The 18653-nt window shown below is 42.2% G+C and overlaps 1 protein-coding gene across 1 annotated transcript; it reads right to left on the bottom strand.

Annotated features, from left to right (window-relative positions):
* Positions 1 to 679: 679 nt before the first annotated feature.
* LOC146854009 (mas-related G protein-coupled receptor member H-like) lies at positions 680 to 16818 on the bottom strand. The gene is made up of 2 exons (XM_085651873.1): positions 16459 to 16818; positions 680 to 3688 (listed from the first exon to the last, which is right to left on the bottom strand). The coding sequence occupies exon 2, from the start codon at positions 3667 to 3669 to the stop codon at positions 2677 to 2679; it is 993 nt and encodes a 330-aa protein (XP_085507999.1). The 5' UTR covers positions 3670 to 3688; positions 16459 to 16818; the 3' UTR covers positions 680 to 2676.
* Between the last annotated feature and the right edge of the window lie 1835 nt (positions 16819 to 18653).

The following is an 18653-nucleotide window of genomic DNA, read 5'->3' as shown; positions in this document are numbered from 1 at the left end:
TTAAAGAATGATTAACTGAGTTAGCATTTGATGCGGGGTGAAATCCATTGGTTGTCACCTCGACTGGAAATCTAGGGCACACACCAAATAGTCATAAGGAAGTGTAGTAGAGAGCCACGGTCCTTCCAATCTGAGGACTCACTTCTCTTGCTGCTGGACAGCTCCCAGCTTGCCTTGTGGTTAGAAGGATGTACTGTTTGACAGGCGCATGCAAGACATCTTGAACAGGAGTGAGCTACCACTGGGCAGATCCTCGCCTTTACCTGCACATCAGCTTTAAAGGTTAGGTCAGTACATTTGTTCAGTGGTAGATCTCTATGCCTGACAGGATGAGACTGTGAATCCCCAACTCTACCAGATGCAGTACAGGACCTTGCAAGGGTGAAGCTACTCACAGATTTCCAGGTCCATCAGGCTGAAGAAAAACCAAACATGAACCTCTGTCTTGTGTTAAAATCACTTTGTCTTTGCAGAGGAAGCGTCATAAATCATGGTGGTACACGAGCATGTATCAACACTATGCATATTTTATAACCACCACCATATAACTTTTATTTCTTAGTGTATTACTAAGAATGAATTAGGCCCCAAAGTGTCTCCACACAGATCTGCAAGGAACAACAGAATACAAGAATATAGACTACAGTGTAATAAAATAAAATGCAGAAATGGGAGTTTTGAAATTGACAGATATGACTGATGTTTATGAAGGCACATTGACTACAGTGTCAATAACTACAAAGCAAATCGGAAAGACAAGATTGGAAGAAGCTATTGTCAGACCAAGTGTAAATGCAATGTTCTCAGTTTATTCAAATCAGCATGTAGATGGTTGAGAGGATTTTTAGAAGTCATAGCATGGAATATAAGAGCAGAATCAATTGTTTCAGAAGTGGTTGAGTGTGTAGAGTTGGCATGTTTTCTTGGACAACAGGGAGGATGAAGTTGTGTCAAAAATTCCATGCACAACCCATAGAACACCCCCTTGATGCAAGGTAATGCAAGGCAGCACATTGTTCAGCTTCACATCCCTTTTTGTTGAATCCAACACAATTTACAATTTGGGTTCGATTGTAAATAGCACAAGCCCATTTTCTGCGGCGAGTTTGCATTGAAAACATTACATAAATCTGATGCAAAGGGTTTGTAAATCTGTGCCAGAGTTACTAATCAGTGTTCAGTTCATGTGCTCAAATACCATGATTTTAGAGTGAAATTCACAAAAGTGATTTACAGAATGAGAATTGTTTCAGGAAACATTTTAAGAATGTGGCAAAATTGCTCATGCAAGCAAATCTGGTATTTCAGTGTGGGCACCTCCGCCAAAATAGATGTGCTTGCACGTTTTGGGATAACACACATGAATGGTAGGCACATTTGTAACATCAACTCAGTTGTACATTTACTCTTGTGAAGGATAAGATTATGCCAATTTTCAGGGTAGATGCTGGGGAAGGAACGAATGCAAAATGTGTGTGGATGTAGGGGAAATGGTGTCTTCATGGGTAAGTATCGTTTGCCATTACTGCAGCATTTTTTCACATGCACATGCACATGCACACATGAAAAAAGATATGCCTATAAGAGGTCACATTTTGGAGAAAACATTAGGCATTGGACTTCTGTAGCTGGAGCAAGTTTAACTATGCTGATTGCCCACATGCTATTAACCTGGTACACAATGTATTGAGTAAATACACAATGTGAAATTAAATCAGGAGTATATTTATGAAGCTAAGGATCTGCCACCGCATTATGCACAGGGCTCGCTGTTAGAACATTTAGAGGAAGCACATGTATTCAAAATGTGCACAAGCGACGAAGACCATGATCCATATTCTAAGTCAGGTACTGTTGAGCTACCAAAGGGGTGACAGAAAGAAATTAGCCCCTCATACTATCTCTTTGACATACTATATGTTATGTCCAAATGTTGGCTTATAGAACCAGAGGCATCCTTTACATAGAATTTGAGTGGGGTGTGAGAGAGATATGACAGTGTGGCTTTCTGTAATCTGAATGTATTTATTGCATGGGCAAAGTCCCAGGAAAATATATATTCTTCAAGTTCTGTGCCAAAACGTCATCCCTGCAAAGCAGACACTCTTGCACTATGGTGCAACGGTGGCTGTGTTGGGGCTAGGCAGCTATTTTTAGTTGCAGTGCTAGGGAAAACACAAGGGTGCGCCATATTCTTGTAAATATGGTGCATCCCTGCATTTTGGAAAGTGAGGTGCTGCAAAATTTGCCGCAGCACTGCCCCATTTCCTTGTACATATGCCTCTAGATCCTTTACTGCAGCTGCCTTCTTATTGCTGCTCAGGCAAGAATCTTTTCGTTCAGACCAGTAAAGCCACTATTAGCTTTGTTCCCAGTAGGCAAGGGTGCTTTACCAGGCAAGGGTAAGGCTTGGATTGTGTTGATCATGCTTTTGCATCTCCTCACATGCATACAGTATATTTTCTATATGCTAAGCATTATGCGCTCCTCTTAGCTTCCTGAGGGCATATAATGCACTGATGTATTTTCCTAGAGAACCATTGAAAATGTCCAGCCTTCATGGCATACAGAGAGAATGGGCCTTATTTTAGCAGCGAGAGCACAGATCGTCTTGTCTGGTACTTAAAGTGTGCTTTTCCATTCATCAGTCTTGGGGAAATAATTTGAAAGTCCAGTCTAACAGATGCCCTCTGTGATGTCTCCCTCTTCAGGGTGTTTATTCACTCCTTTTTCTCCTTCCTCTTTGTCTTCTTCTTCTCCAAAGACCTTCTTCAGAGCTTTCTCTAGGTAGTTCCAGACTCCTTGTATTTTCTGCCTTCCCACCACAAAGTAGATGAAGGGGTTGACACTGCTGTTGATTGAGATACACATGTAAACCGCAAAGATGAGTCCACCACGAGAGAATCCTGATGGATTGACCTGTAGGTAAATGAGCAAACACAGTACTCTGACAGGTGCTACTGAAATAAGAAAGACAATGACTGTTGCCACAATGACAATGACAAGCTTTGGTGGATGCTTTTTCTTTGAGGATTTTTTAACCATGATTAGCATAATCAGGCTGGATGTAACCATAGTGGGTATAATTAGCAAGAAAACCAATACTGATAAAAATGTGTGGACTGCGGTACACTGCACCCCCACTGTATCATATAGCTCTGGGGGGCAACCTAAGTGTTCCACCAGAGTCATAAGAAATGAAAGACCCCAACTTATGACACACACAAGCAAGGACTGGAAGCTTGGCCGATTGTAATGATACCACATGGGGTGATAGATGGCCAAACATCTCTCCACGCTAATGGCAGTCAGTAGAAACATATCAGCATAGATTCCAAGGCCGAGTATGATCTCCAGTACAAACAATACTGTCCTTGTGTCCACTGCTTTGTCTTGCCATAATGAGATGCACAGCTCCACAGAGAGGAAGATGAGATAGATTAAGTCAGCGACAGCAAGGTTGATGATGTAAACGGTGTACTTAGTCCTTTTGATTTTAAAACATAGATACCAGAACACCAAACTGTTTCCAATAATTCCAAAGAAGCTGATAAACAGCATGAAACCAGCTGCAATGATGAAACTGGTGGCAGATCCCATTACTGGATGTGTCTCATTTAAACCTGGAGCATTGGTGATGTTACTGGAAATGCTTCCCGTATCTGCCATGGTGGCGTCTTCAAGTGCCCTATTGGGAAAGAAGATAAAACTCTTTTTAGTTGCCAGAATATTAGTTTCAATAACAAACTCAAAATAAAAGGTCATGAACGCATCTTGGGAATATGGTGGAATGCAAAACAATATAAATTCACGTGGACTGATCTGGAGTGGAGCCTCCGATAGTTCTGAATGAGTTGTGAATTTGTAGGCAAGGGCTTCCCAGGCACAGTGGTTAACAGAATATTGCAATTGCCAATTAAACAGGACATCTTTTCCATCTGCAATGAAAGAGGTGGTGACTGTTTAGGAAGAACTTCTTGACCAACACTTTAAACAAGCATTGGCAAAGCCAATCTGTCTTGTTCTATCAATGACTGTTTGCTGCCACAATTTTATTTTCCAATGCTTGTAGAAGAGTTGCACTAGCATTGGCAAATTCGATAGCAGTAGGAGTTCATTTGTGTTGGCAGTTTTATGCAACACAAACTTGACCCCAGGGTATTAGAGTATTTTACATGAGCACCAGATCACATTATACGACTGATTAATTTTTTTAAGACATGTGGAGATCAATTGATTTTCCCAGAATCACAGGACGTTTAACCATATGCCGGGACTCAAAACGGCTTCCGAAGCTCCAATGTTGGCAGCTCTGACCATTAGACCACATCTTCTCCACACATCTTGAAATGCTAGTTTGTAAACGTATAGGATGACTGTCACATTGCATCTAGATTGAATGTAGCACCGTCTTGGAATGGTTTAACAATTAGTATGAAAAACACTTTTGCAAATCGGCTGTCATGTTGCATATTGTGGTAGACTTCTTGAAAGTATAAAACATAATATTTAAAGATGGTCCCCTGCCACAGTTTGCTCTGCCAGAGCTTGCAAAATTGCACCACAAGCATTGGTAAACCCAATAGTGATGGATGGTCACTAGGCAAAGCGTGGTGCCTATCGTGAAAGTATAGATATACCATTCCATGATGTACATCCGCTGCACCTTGCCAATGCAATGTTTGTATAATTGCGCCATAAGCACTGGCAAATGTAATAATGGCTGGCGGGCCCTCTTGGAATGCTTCTCTGTATACTTCCAAGATGGCCACCACTTTGCATTATGACACAATATACCCGACATTTTGGAAGAATTATACCCATTCAAGATGAGCCAGCTCCTCATTGCCTTTGTCAATGGTTGCGATAAAATACTACAAGCACTGACTATAGTGGCAGCGGCAGGCAACATATCGGGGAGAAGGGGAGAGAGAGATCAGAAAGCAGCACTGCTCGTTATTAGAAGAGTGGGTATGGAGAGAGGGTAAAAGAGTGTAATAGGAGCCAGTGGGCAGTGAAGGAAAGAGAGGATAACTGGGGATGATAGTGAGATAGAACAAGGGCAGGAAAGAAAGATTGACATAATAGGAGAGACACTGAGAAAGAGATAAAAGTGTAGAACATGCGCTCCCATCAAGTGCTACAATTAAAATGCCAGAGAAACATGCAGAATAAATAGTATCCTGACATCAGCAGTGGAAGGATATATTCAACCAATGAAAATACAGGATGGCGCTTAATGCTTCGGGAGGGGAGACAAACAAAGGGATACGGAGGTAAGCCATTGATTCAGGAACAAGGCATTAAAATGGGCAAGCAAGCCATCCAATCATGAGCAAGAGGTAGGCCCAAAGACCGCTCTAAATATATGTTAAAGTATCGGTTACAATGCTGTCTTTGACAGACAGCTATAGCTGTCTGTCTCAAGACCCCAAAACTTAGGTAACTAACCAGTGTCAGTGGAATGTTTGGCCGTGGCTTGTATACTAACCTCCGCAGGGAGTTAGAGAAGTCTGGGTTACAATGTTTATCTTAAGTTTAAATGTAGTAATTAGTTTTGTGTATTATGAAGGAGGTTTCATTTTTTTTAAAGCCTTCTTTTATCAAGAGATATTTGGCTGTTTTACTGACTTCTATCCCTGGACGTCCTTTAGTGTCTCCAGGGCTTGCGGCCACGGCCCTTAGATTGCACCTTGTGAACCCTGGCACTACGATTGCGACCCCTGGTCTCAGAGATGGCAAAACCAGTTTCAGGAACACAGGAACAGCTCATTCCTATGAACATCACTTGGTGTTCTACTTTTCTTGCTATCAGTCACATTTGTATTAGGCTAATAGTGAAAATTTGATATTGTTGTTCTATTAAAATAATGGAGTACAATTTACTGGAATATGACCCTACTTGGCAGCAGAGGTAAGAAGAAAAAATGCTTCTTAATATATGTTGTGTGTGTGTCCTTGTCTTGTGGATCAGAGTGTGCTTATGTAAGAAAGTGTATGAGTGAATGTGTGTGTATGTATAAACAAGTGTGTCTAGGTGAAAGTAATTTTCACTTCCGCCACCCGATGCATTTTGGTGAATTGATGTCCATTCTTCTAAGTGTCTAACCATCATCGCCTCCCTTTGTTAACCTTCAACTTTTGTAGCTGGCTATCCTGAGAGTCATATGTTACAGGCAGATACTTGGTATTCTTTTTTAGGTCCAACAATAAGGTTATGGGACACGTGTGTTAACTACTATAGTTGTTACAAGAGGCATTGAATAACCTCTAATTGCCCTGCATCTATGCTTTATTCTGGCACAGTTAAGCCAGCTGCAGCTGTATTGCCCCCGTGGATTTCTTAAAATTTCCAGATACCTTTCCCTAACAGCTTCACTAGATGACCAGTTATGGTCATGGCTCTGACTTAACGGCTGGTACTGCTGACACAGGGCCAGATTTTCCAACCTGCAATGTACCTCATTGGCTGTCAAGAAATGTCTTTAGCCACTTCCTTGGAGCACCACCAATTTATGTTATGGTATGTTATGTTATGTTATGTTCACACCAGAACATGGGCTTCTATTGGAATTCTCAAGGGCATATTATCAAGCCCATTATCGCCACTTTGGCGGCAGTTTCCTGCCGCTAAAGCGGCGATAACTTTAACGCTGTTCTTGATAATATGCCTCCACATTTTTCCAGTGAAAACTGGCCCTTTTTTTTAATTGGGCCTAGCAGTGGATTTTAGACCCTAGCTCAGCTGGCACCTGGGGAAACCTAGCAAACCTATACATTTTTGAGAACTAGACACCCAGGGAAATCCAGGATGGGGTGACTTGGGTGGCTATCACTAGGTTCTGTCATCCAGAATCCCTTGCAAACCTCAAGCTTTGAAAAAAAACAATTTTTCTCACATTTCTGTAATGGAAAGTTCTGGAATCTGTGTGGAGGCTCAAACTTCCACCCGCACAGCATTTCGCCAAGTCTCCCAATAGAAATGGTACCTCACTTGTGTGGGTAGGCCTAGTTTTCGCAGCAGGAAATGTCACAAAATGCAATGTGGACACATCACCTTTTTCCGGTGAAATTTTTGCATTGTGCCTAGCTGTAGATTTTGGAACCTAGCTCAGCTGGCAGCTAGGGAAACCGAGTAACTCTATGCACTAGACAGCAGCGGAATCTAGGATGGGGTGACTTGTGTGGCTCTCACTAGGTTATGTTACCCGGAATCCCTTGCAAGCCTCAAACTTTGTAAAAAAACAAAACATTTTCCTAAATTTTCTGTGATGGAAAGTTCTGGATTTTGCAGTAAGCCACAAACTTCCACCCACCCAGCATTCCCCAAAGTCCCTTGATAAAAATGGTACCTCAGTTGTGTGGGTAGGCCTAGTGCCCCTGACAGGAAACAGCCTAAAACGTACTGTGGAGACTTCAAAATTATTGATTACAAAAAGACCTTGTTTTGCGAGGGAGTCACATGCATTTATGATGTAGGGAAACCTACCAATGCCAGACATTTCTGAAAACCAGACACACGAGCAAGTTCAGGGAGGTGTGACTTGCTAGGACCCCCAAACGCTTTCCTAATCAGAATCTCCTGAAAACCTCAAATTTGGCTGGAAATAATCACTTTTCTCTCACATTTCTGTGTGGGAAAGTTGTGGGATCACCATGTTGAGACAAATATCCTCCAGGTCTTCTCATAAAAATGGTACCTACTTGTGTCGGTAGGCCAAGTACCCGCGACAGGCAAGGACCCTAAACGTATTATGGATACATAAAAATGACCTAGCACAAAACGACCTGGTTTGCAAGGGGGCACCTGCGTTTTGGGCTTGACGGCTATCTATGGAAACCTACCAAATCCATACATTTCTGAAAATTAGACACCCGGAGGAGTCCAGGCAGGTGTGATTTGTGTGGCTCTCCCAACGTTTTCCAACCGAGAATCCCCTGCAAACCTCAAATTTAGCTGAAAAAAATCACATTTTTCTCACATTTTTTTTCGGGGTTTCTGTGCCAGCACAAATTTCCTACCACCCAGTGTTTCCTCAGTAACTCACTGGTGTGGGTGAGTGATATCCAAGCAGGGATCCACTATGTAGGGTACCATTGCAAAGCGGAGATTCTCCCCTTTCCAATGATACCTCTCCCATGTGTTTCGGTGCTCGGGGGCTGAGATAGCCCCACAAGCACCTAAACAGTGAATTTCAATGTAATGACATCAGCGCCCCATGCGCACAATCATCAAAACATTGAGACAAGAAAATACCTCGGGAGGTTGGGGAAGCTCTTTCCTACCTCCCGAGGCCAAAGAAAAGGGAAATCCCTCTGCTGTTTACAGCAAAAGGATTCAGTGCACTTGTGCACATGACGGAATGGTTCTATCATGAGCACATAAGCTCTGATGCTCATGACAGAACCATTCAAGTCAAGTCAAGTCAAAGTTTTATTGTATAATTTGTTAAAATTATTACAAAACCCACATGTATAAATAAAAGAATATAAAAGATGAGAACCGTAAAACATCTAGTCATTATCACCAAAGCGCATACAATTTGTTAAATACAATTGTAAAAATTTGATTCTAGCATGGGACAATGTGTCTCTGTAAAATTTAAGTTATCTATATCCTCTGGTTATTTTCTTTGTTGCTTTTTCTTAAGGGTTCCGATCTTACACGCTTCCTGCTCTTGCTGGTTCAGGCGGATCCTTACTGCCCCCAGAAATGTTGTTCCCCTGCAAGCCAGGATTATGGAGGATCCTCCCAGCCAACTTGTTACTGCTTGTCTGCAAGTGCGAATTTTTAGGACATTAAAAATTTGCTTTAAATATCGTCGTCTTAGATCCAATACTGCTCGGCATACACAAAAAATATGAGCTAGGGATTCGGATTTATAACCGCAGAAACGGCAATTTTCTGTTTCCAGGAGGGGAGTAGGTCTTTTGACAGGTGTTGGCCCATCCGGTAGTCCGTGTAGCATTTCTTTAGGAACCCGCTGAAGTGAGAGGATAGGTATGCTTGTGGTTTAAAAGAATTGTAAGATGCTATAACTGTCCACCCATGCCTGCGTTTGGCCAATGATTTTTTTTCTCCTAAAAAGGATTTCGTTTTGGCTGACTTGTTAATTAAGCTATTTAAACCAACTTTATCCCTCCTTGATTACCATGATGATTCTATATCAAGTTCCATCAAGCAATTTTGCAAATGCTTTCCCCAGGCACTCAAGATTTTGTTATCCGCCTGATGCATGATTTCTTCCCAGCACAGATGGTCCAAGGACTCCTAAGTGCGGAACGAAATTTATTACAAAGCTTCACAAAGCCGCTCATGCTCCGGAAGTTTTGATTTTGCAGGCCAAATTCTAGCCGTATCTGCGCTGGAGAGGCGGATTTTGGCAGATTAAAGACGGCTTTGTAGATCTTAGTCTGCATTGCGTTTAATAAATCAGCCTCCTTGCCTTGCCAAGTAACCAGTCCATATGACAAGGTAGGTAAAATTCGCGTGGCCATGACCTTCAGTAGGTGATTGTGATTAGGACAGTCCAATTTGGATTTCAGTAGTCGATATGTAAAGATTAGTGACTGAGCTTTTGCCTTTATTATAACTTTTTGCTCTTTATGTTTAAGTCCTTGCTCTATTAAAATACCCAGATATTTATATGAAGGTTGTTCTTCTACCATTTCTCCATTTGCCATCCATTTAAAGTTGAGTTTGCTTGATTCCACTAGTCGGACGACCTTTGTTTTATCTTTATTTAGTTCCAGCTTTTCCTGATTTAAATATTTCGCTAATTTGTTGATTGCTCTTTGTAGACCGATTGGTGATTTGCTCAGTACTACTATGTCATCCGCGTATTGTAAAAAGTTGATAGGTTCGTTAGCCAATCTCGGCGGATGACATTCTGCTGCAACCAAAACTTTGCTGATGTCCGAGAGAAAAAGGTTAAAGAGGCTTGGGGCCAATACACAGCCTTGCTTTAAACCTTGATACGTCGGGATCTTTGAGGTAATACTGGCACCGTTGCCTAACTTAACCCTTACCCATGTATTGTTATACAGGGTGACTATGGCTTTTAACATGGGTTTCAGGAATCCCCAGGTTGTCAACTTTGCCCATAGGCGCTCTCTGCATACCCGGTCGAATGCTGACCTTATATCAATAAAGCAGGCGTATAGTCTTGAACCCTCAGTTAGTGCTTTTTCCATTAAAAGTGACAGACAAGCTAGGTTTGTGATGGTGCCCATTCCTTGTCTGAACCCTGTTTGATACTTGGGGATAATATTGGACTCTTCTATCCAATCTTGTAACTGAGTTAGGATGCAGGAGGCATAGAGCTTGGCTTCAACATCTATTAAGGATATCAGCCTGTAGTTGGCGGGGATGCGACGGTCTCCCTGTTTGAAAATGGGGTGAATGATATTACCTTGCCAAGATGCGGGAACTTTGTTTTGAGAATATATATGGTTGAATAGGGGAATTAAGGACTCTAACCAAAAATCCGGATCGGTTTTAAAGAGCATATTTGGTAGCCCATTTGGACCTGCAGCTCCTTCTGTCTTCACTCTTGTTATTATTACCCTCAGTTGTTTTTTGGAGGTTAGAGGAGTTTCCATGATCACGTTTACTTCTTCCTGGGCCTCTTTGTCTTTATTCACCTGAGTTTCATTTTTTGTGCTTTTCCCGCTTTCCAACTCTCTCCCCCGTTGTCTATTAGTGATGCTTGAAACTGTGTTTCCATACAGTGTTTGCACATGGTGGGACCAGGATTCCTCTCCTACCCCTGCTTCTTGATGAAGGCGCGCTCCTTTGTTTAGGTCGTTAATGATTCCCCAAAAGTCCCTGCTATTTGGGCGTTTTCCTGTGATCAATAGCTTATTCCAAATAGTTTCCTTGTATGTTCTCTTTGCGGCCCTTAACGACTTCCTGTATATACTCCTTGCTTCTTTTAGTTTGCAATTGTTTATGCTGGTTCCTGTTTTTTTCCCATGAGCCAGTGCACGGACCTCCCGTGCAACGATTCTCTTTTTTTCTCTTTGGTCCAGATTGAACCATGGCTCCTTCCTTGCCTTAATACTCCCCAAATTCCCTGCTGCTGCTGGGAATTTTAGCAAGAGGACCTGAATCAGTTGCTCCCAGTTCTTTATACGCTCTTCGTCGGGCTGGGTGCTTGAATTGAACATATGCTGTTTTACTGTGACCAATATACTTTCCAGGGCACCCCCACGCCATTTTAACTTCTTTAGGTTGAACTTCTCAGCTTGATGTAGTAAGGACGGCAGACTTTGCAGTACACTGAGTGGAATGTTAATTTTAGTTATTTGAGGGAAATGGTCACTTTCCAAACGCTTGACTATTTGGAATGATTCTATGCTGGAAGTTAGAACCTTGCTTATTATTGTATAGTCAATTATTGAGTGGACTTTTCCGCTCAAGTAAGTGATGCCTGCCGGAATGTCGCCCCTTGTTTTTCCATTCAGTATTGATAAACCTAAATCTCCCAGGTCGCGTACTGTTTTTTTGGTTTTTTCTGCCTGATTTTTCCCTAAGAGGTTGCTGTTAAAATCTCCTGAAATAAACATCGGGCATTGCGCAAATGATCTCTGTAATACTTTTATCAAAGATGTTAAATTTGCATTTTTCTCCTTTTGGGTTTTCCTTTCCTTTTTAGTCACATCTCCCATGTGACTAAAAAGACTGACTGAGCTTTATAAACCACTTCATTGCTTCCCTACATACCTTGCAGCTGATCTTGAATCGCCAATATACATGCCATATTCCTCCCATCTCTTGTGACGAAAAAACATTTCATCTTCTGTCTACAATGACCATTACTTAAGTGAGGCGGCCCTCTCGTTCGTGGTTTATAAAGCTCAGTCAGTCTTTTTAGTCACATGGGAGACTCGCAACCTTATAGTGTTTTTTTCGAGGTATTGGATATCAATCACGAGGGTGCATTTATTGCAGGATTAGTATGATTAATTAGGGTTAGAATCATCGAGATAGGGAATGGGTATTATATGATGGGGATAGTTATGGGGAGCACCTCAGCATTTTTGACAAGGATTGGTATGTTAGTCAGCACAGTTGCACGAATAAGGTTATCGTATTTCACAAATTAAAACTTTGTGTATGATTCAGGTCCCAGTTGAACAGCTAGCTGAATGTTTTTATTTCTTGCAGTAACCCCTGAGGAAGAACTAATCATGGTTCGAAATGCATTGGGTAATTAAGACGCACTATCTTGGATGTCTGTTATACTCCTGGTACTCACGAGTCACTGTTTAAAGCCTGGATTGGCAAGCAGAAGTTACTTGTAAAAGTGAAAATAAAGCCGGAAGTTGAGATGACACCGTCTCCGTGGTGTGTTTATAAATATAGATGACAAAGTTCATGTGGAATCAAAGAACATGGATAAAATGGATTACTGATGGTTCTAAGGAGTTTCATCGATGGGAAGGTTTTACCCACGAAGCAGTGCGACAGATTGGGCACTAGAACGAGTGCCCTTTTGAATGAACACTAATAGTTGCCATTTCTTATTTCTTGTTGACAGAACCATTCCATCATGAGCACCGAAAGGGTTAAGTGTTTTGCAAGGAATGGAAGATTGCATTAATTTGAGCTTGCTGCAGGTAATATTTGTTTCTCTATTAGGGGAATCAACATTAAAAACAGACCCACAAAACCATAAAACAGGCCAACAAACGTACAAAAAAACAGCTCACAGACTGACCTGTCAGACTATCCCATCGGGCACTACCTGTTTGCCCTATGGGCCAGTCCAACCCTGACTAAAGGCCATCATTCCCAGACCAAAAAGCATGAAGTACCTGCACACCTTGCCTTCAATGGAATCACCTAGCTCAAGTCTGTGAAAAGGAAGGCACATCTTGTGGAACTCAGGTGCACAATTTGGAAAATAAGTATGCAAACATAGAATGCGTATTTAAAAAAAACAATTGGTGCAAGGCTAATACGTTTAGTGGAGGGCATTTATTAATATTTAAGAAACAAATTAATTCATAGCAAATATTAGGATCTTGTAAGAGAGAAACACAAACTCTACTATTGTGCCACAGCCATTCCCTTGAGATGATAAGACAGAGAGTAAGTTAAGGCTAGTCAAACCCTGGCTTCCCATGACTGTTTTCCAACAGCCATTTGTGCCTGAAGGGCCTCGCAGCAGTGTGGGAGGGAACGCAAGGACTGCACAAAAAGAAATAAATGTTAAAACGGTGCTCATAATTGTTAAAATAAGGAATTCAAGTAAGAGAACACACTGTCCCACAGCCTCTGGCATTTAAAGGAGCTTCTTTTATGGCGGATGTGCACATGTGCCAGAGGGCAATGCCACCACTCACAGTGAGGAGAGTCAGTAACCCACTGTCCCTGCTGGATGCTGTGGTGGATGGAAGCAAAATGTGAGTGACAATTTAACAGACCAATAGGTGAAGACCGCTGCCCTAAAGCACCTCTATGTATGTATTTATGTATGTGTAATTTAGGAGGTATATATTTTTTAAAACAGGGGGTCCTGGTAATCTTTCATTCTTTAGTATGCCCCTGAACATCGAAGCTAGAATATTGAAGTATACAAATTGCAAGCACAAAATATTGAATCCAAAATACACAAAGGTATGTTTTGTTTTTCTATATATAACTCAACATATATGTATTTTGAACGATATACATATCTTCAATGTATGTAGATGTGGAGTTAGCAATAGTAAATCTATACTTCTTCTACATGCTCTTATCTTTCGATATTCCAGCCTTCTATATTTTGCAGTGACGGCCCGTGTAGGGCGTTTTACCGGGGCGGTGACATGGCGCAGAGGATTGCCAAATGCGATGCAGCGCGCGCAACAAAATTTGTTTTATTAATTTTTTTCGTAACTTACCTGAAATCGGCCGTTTGTCGCATTTTGCAACCACCCACCCTGCCCCTCCTCTGCGCCACGTCACCGCCCCAGTAAAACGCCCTACACGGGCCGTCACTGATATTTTCTCCACGATATTCTTGTATCTCAATGTTCTTTGCTTTGATATTCGTTGTACAATATAATTCTCCAAGACTAAACTGTGGAATAGTTCTACACACAGGTCTTACACAATACAGGCTCACTCCTCCATAAGTACGGGATTCACCACACATGCTAAAAATTCTGAGCAACTCGTGGCAGTACGGCCATTTCTAGACTGTTTCCAATGAAGAAGGGGTGCACTTTCAACAACAGTATCATTTACCAAGTGCAGCATTTTAAAACCTAGCCCCTCCCTGCACTGAACCTAGAAATCCTAGAAGAAAACACAAATTTGAGCAGCAACAAAGGGCTGGTGCTACAAATCCTAACATTTTCCAAAAAAAAACTATTAACCAGTCCTTCTTTGGGCAGCACACAAAACTTGGAACAACTTCCTACAGAATGTACGACTGTGCATTACACATTCTGTGTGTGATTGGAAAACTATGTAGTTATCTATCACACAAGTAATAACTGCTTTTGTTTAACTTTTGTTATTCTTAACCGCATGCTCCAGAGACATGTAAACTGGTAAAGTCAACCAAGAGCAGCACCATGACCTCACTGGAACTGATGTACCTAAGTCTGGCTAAATCCCTACAATGAAAGAGAAGAAACACCCATGACCATCTGCCTCAAAAAATTGTAGAAAGGCCAGTTTCACAATATAATTGAACATAGGCAATTGTACAGAAATATTTCACTTATAAAATGTATTTATCTGATGTCTCTACCTATTGTAAATCACTATAATATTGACTGACATGGCCGGCCTTATATAAAACTTCAAACTAAATAAAAAAATGGCCTCCTTGACATGGTCATTAGATAACCTTCGGTGCAGGACAATTGTCCACTCAGTGAAATAATAGAGAGGGTGTCACTGCACCCAATCTCTGCCAGGACTCTGTCGCCATAGACTTATCCGCCCCCAGGTCCTCAGGTCACCTGACCCACTCTCAACCAATCACTTCAGAAAGAATGTTGAAGGGGTCGCCTCTTTCAGCCCACTGACTGAAAAAGCTTCCACCCTCCAGCGGTAATTACGGTACCTTTTTGCAATGGTCAAAGAATCAAAAACAGCTCTTTTTGAAAACATAAATGGATTCGAATAGAGATTCATCTCAGTTAATGACCACAACAGGACAGGTTCTCAGTCACAATAATGGCAAAGCCGCCCGGAACATTCCAGGTGCACCCGTGTTTCACGGGGACATTTCCTAACTTAAAACAAAGCAATTTACCTCCTATGTTTTTTCCGGAGTGTATAGTACAAGCTCTCCTTAGGAACAGCTTTAAATGCACACCAACAAAAATTGAGAGACACAACACCCGGCCCCAGGAACTCACTCAGACCTTAAAACAGCTACTTGTAGAAAGATAAACAAATATGAAAAGAGTCACGTGGGAAAAGTCACGCGGACACTCAGTACCGGAGACACTGTGCAGTCACTGAAATACACGTATGTATATAATAGGCACAGCGACATATCACTCATATATGCCAGGAAACAGGCATACTATACACACACCGACATCACATTAGGAGTGGCCCATGCAGGTAAGAGTGGTGAGGCTGGGTTGGGGGGGATTCCACAGACAACCACAAGGGCAAATCAAATAAATAATTATTTTTTACCTTTTTGTCGTTTGTCAAAAATCCCCCCTCCCACCCCCAGCGCCCCACCGATCTTAACTGCAAGGACCGCTCCTGCATCCCACTGAAATACCACTTACATTCAGATGTACACAGGGGAGTAGCTTGGTCAGTAAGACGGGGGTAAGACAATCAGGCTGGCATATCATGTTTAAATATACGACAAGCAGGGTGCATGAGAGGGGCCAACGTGGCAGTTGAAGGGGAGAGCAATGCAGATTGGTAGGAGTACTAAGAGAGACAACACCATATTTAAAAAAACTTACCAATATTTTTCAGGATTTTCAAAACAGAGAGAGTGAGAGTGTGTGCGTTTTTGTCTGTGAGTATGTGAACATTCCTGGTGAAACCTGACGCATTCCTCTCCATATCCGACTCAAACCTCCTGCAACCGACTATTTATCAGAACATTCATTTATTAGGGAGCTGTAACAGATCAATTAATCCCCCCCCCCCTCCCCCCTCCCCCAGAAGTTACGTCTCTGGATGTATATGAAAAGATAATACTGACCCAGAAAGACAAATGCAAAACCGCCCTGACACAAACTGAAGCTGACAAGATTGACGACATGGACGTGCACATTAGCACAAACCCTTCCTTTCCTATTGGAAAACTTGACACCTCTATCTCTGTCTTCTATTAATACTCACACAGTGCGCGTCAACACACACGCACACACACTAAGAAATACACAAGTACACAGAAACAAACCTACAGAAAAACACAGAGACAAAAAAACACAGACACAGAGACAACAGCATAGATGCCACCCAAAATCGAGCAGTACCTTTCTCGCTTGTACTCTGACCAGTTCTCTGGCTTCCTCTCAATGTAGTTTCTTTGCCCTCCTTCTTCCACTGCTTCTCCAGACTGGGTTGTGGCCTCCACTACATCTGGATCTCCACAGAAAATCGGTGATCGGTAGGGAACTGCTGCCTGAGCCACAAGGAAGGTACTTCTGAGCCCTGGATCTTCACAGGCTGCTCTGACGAGGCTGCTTTCAGGTTTAGATAACTAGATGTATCCTCTGACATCAGCGACCAGCAAATAAGAGAAAAATACCGAGGTATTTGTTACCTGCTATGTCTTGGCATGAAACCCTTCACCCAGGAGATGTCCTGGAATACTCAATGAAATCATTCTGTGCGGTGATTCCCTGCTTTCACTGTCCCATCTCTCGTGACATTGTTCTTGGTTGCTTCATAGGGGTGTCGGCTGTGTTTGAACCTGCCATACCTGCCCATTGTGTCTGTCATATTAAACATTTTGGGAAGTTCCAATTAGAATGCCTGGAGGAAAGTACGGTAAAACATCTGCATATCTTTTAAATGGGATTACTCATTCCAGGAAATACAAAGGCAGCTTTCAACTCTTACACGTTCTGGTAGAACTAGTTTTTTCCATAATACAAGTAGGACTCCTCGCGTGTGAATGCAGAGAAAAAACAGAACTGAAGAAGGTACTCACACTGGCCTGGGACATCTTGCAATCTATCTCTCAGTAAAAGTAGAATGCCGAATGTTTAAGCACATGGTAAAAAGCTGGGGTCAGATGTCTCAAGGGATTACATTGCCCTGGAGTAATGTAGGGCCACACAAACCCTAAGCCAGATTTACCAAGCAACGTAGGGCCACCCTGCGTGGCCCTGCATTACTTGGTAAATCTGGAGTAACGCAAGGCAGTGAAAGTTACTGCCTTGTATTACTTTGTCCTACTATGGACGGAGCCTGGGTGTACCAAGACAGATAAGCCTGGGAATGTAGCAAAAAGCTGCATCTTGCCTTCACAACAAGGAGAAATACCTATATTCTCCTTGTTTCCTTTTTCAAATTGTGCTGCATTCTGCAGCACACTGTGAAAGAGGAAAATGCCCCTGAGGCTCGTTGTTGTTCAGGAAGGTGGCCTTCCTGCACAAAAGCAATCCTGCCTGCTACTCAGGTACCCTTGCACCCACACCACAAGCGTGCCTGCACTGGGGCAAGACAGCAGATTGTGCACCAGCACACGGTGAGGACAGAAATACATTTGCTAGATAATGTTAAATATGGTGTATTATTACCCTGTCCCTTTCACACAGTGCAGCAAGGTGTCCTGATGCGTTGCATTGAATGAAAGTAAGGTAAATCCGTCTCTTCCTTTTTTATTACTTCAACCAAACTAGAGAGCTGGGGTACACTGCAAATGGCGTCTAGGCAATACAGAGCTAGGATGGGCAATGAGTAAATAAGTTATCATTTGATGCGCACTCTCTTCTCTTGCTGCTGGACAGATCCCAGTGGAAGCCCTCTAGTTACAAGGATGGGCTGTGGGACAGACACATGCGAGACATCCTGAGCAGGGGTGAGCTACCACTGGGCAGACAATGGCCCTTGCCGGTCCATCAGCTTCACAGGTTAGGTCATGTCTTTGTTCAATGGTAGATCTTCATGCCTGGTAGGATATGAGGGGGGTTCCCCAACTCTAAGATGCGTTACAGGGCCCCTCTAGGGTGAGGCCATGGCCCCTCAGGCTGAAGAAAACTCAACACGCACCCCTGTCTTGTGTTACAATCACCGTGTCCTTTCAGAGGTATCGATTCACGACTCACGCGGGTACTCAAGTATGTATCAACACTATGCATATTCCACAATCACCATGATATAACTTGTAATATTTAGTTTATTAGTAAGAATGAATTAGGCCCCAAAGAGTGTCCAGGCAGAGAAGCAAGCCATGTTATCACAACAGAGTAATCAAATATACACTACATTATAATAAAATAGAAAAGACAAATGCAAGTTTTCAAATTGACGGATATGACAACTTGTTTTGAAGAAACATGGTATACAGTGCAAATAACCACAAAACAAATTGGAAAGACCAAAGGAGTCTGGCAGCTTTTGTGAATTAGAGAGGTGGGTAGACTGCATCTCACAAGACTGGAAGAAGCTATTGTGAGAACAAGTAAGTGTAATTGCAATGTTCTCAGTTTATTCAAATTGG

This window comes from Triturus cristatus, chromosome 4_1 (assembly GCF_964204655.1).
Source record: "Triturus cristatus chromosome 4_1, aTriCri1.1, whole genome shotgun sequence".
Classification (NCBI taxonomy): domain Eukaryota; kingdom Metazoa; phylum Chordata; class Amphibia; order Caudata; family Salamandridae; genus Triturus; species Triturus cristatus.
Note: the sequence above shows the minus strand (reverse complement) of the source record. Positions and strands in the feature narration are given on the sequence as shown.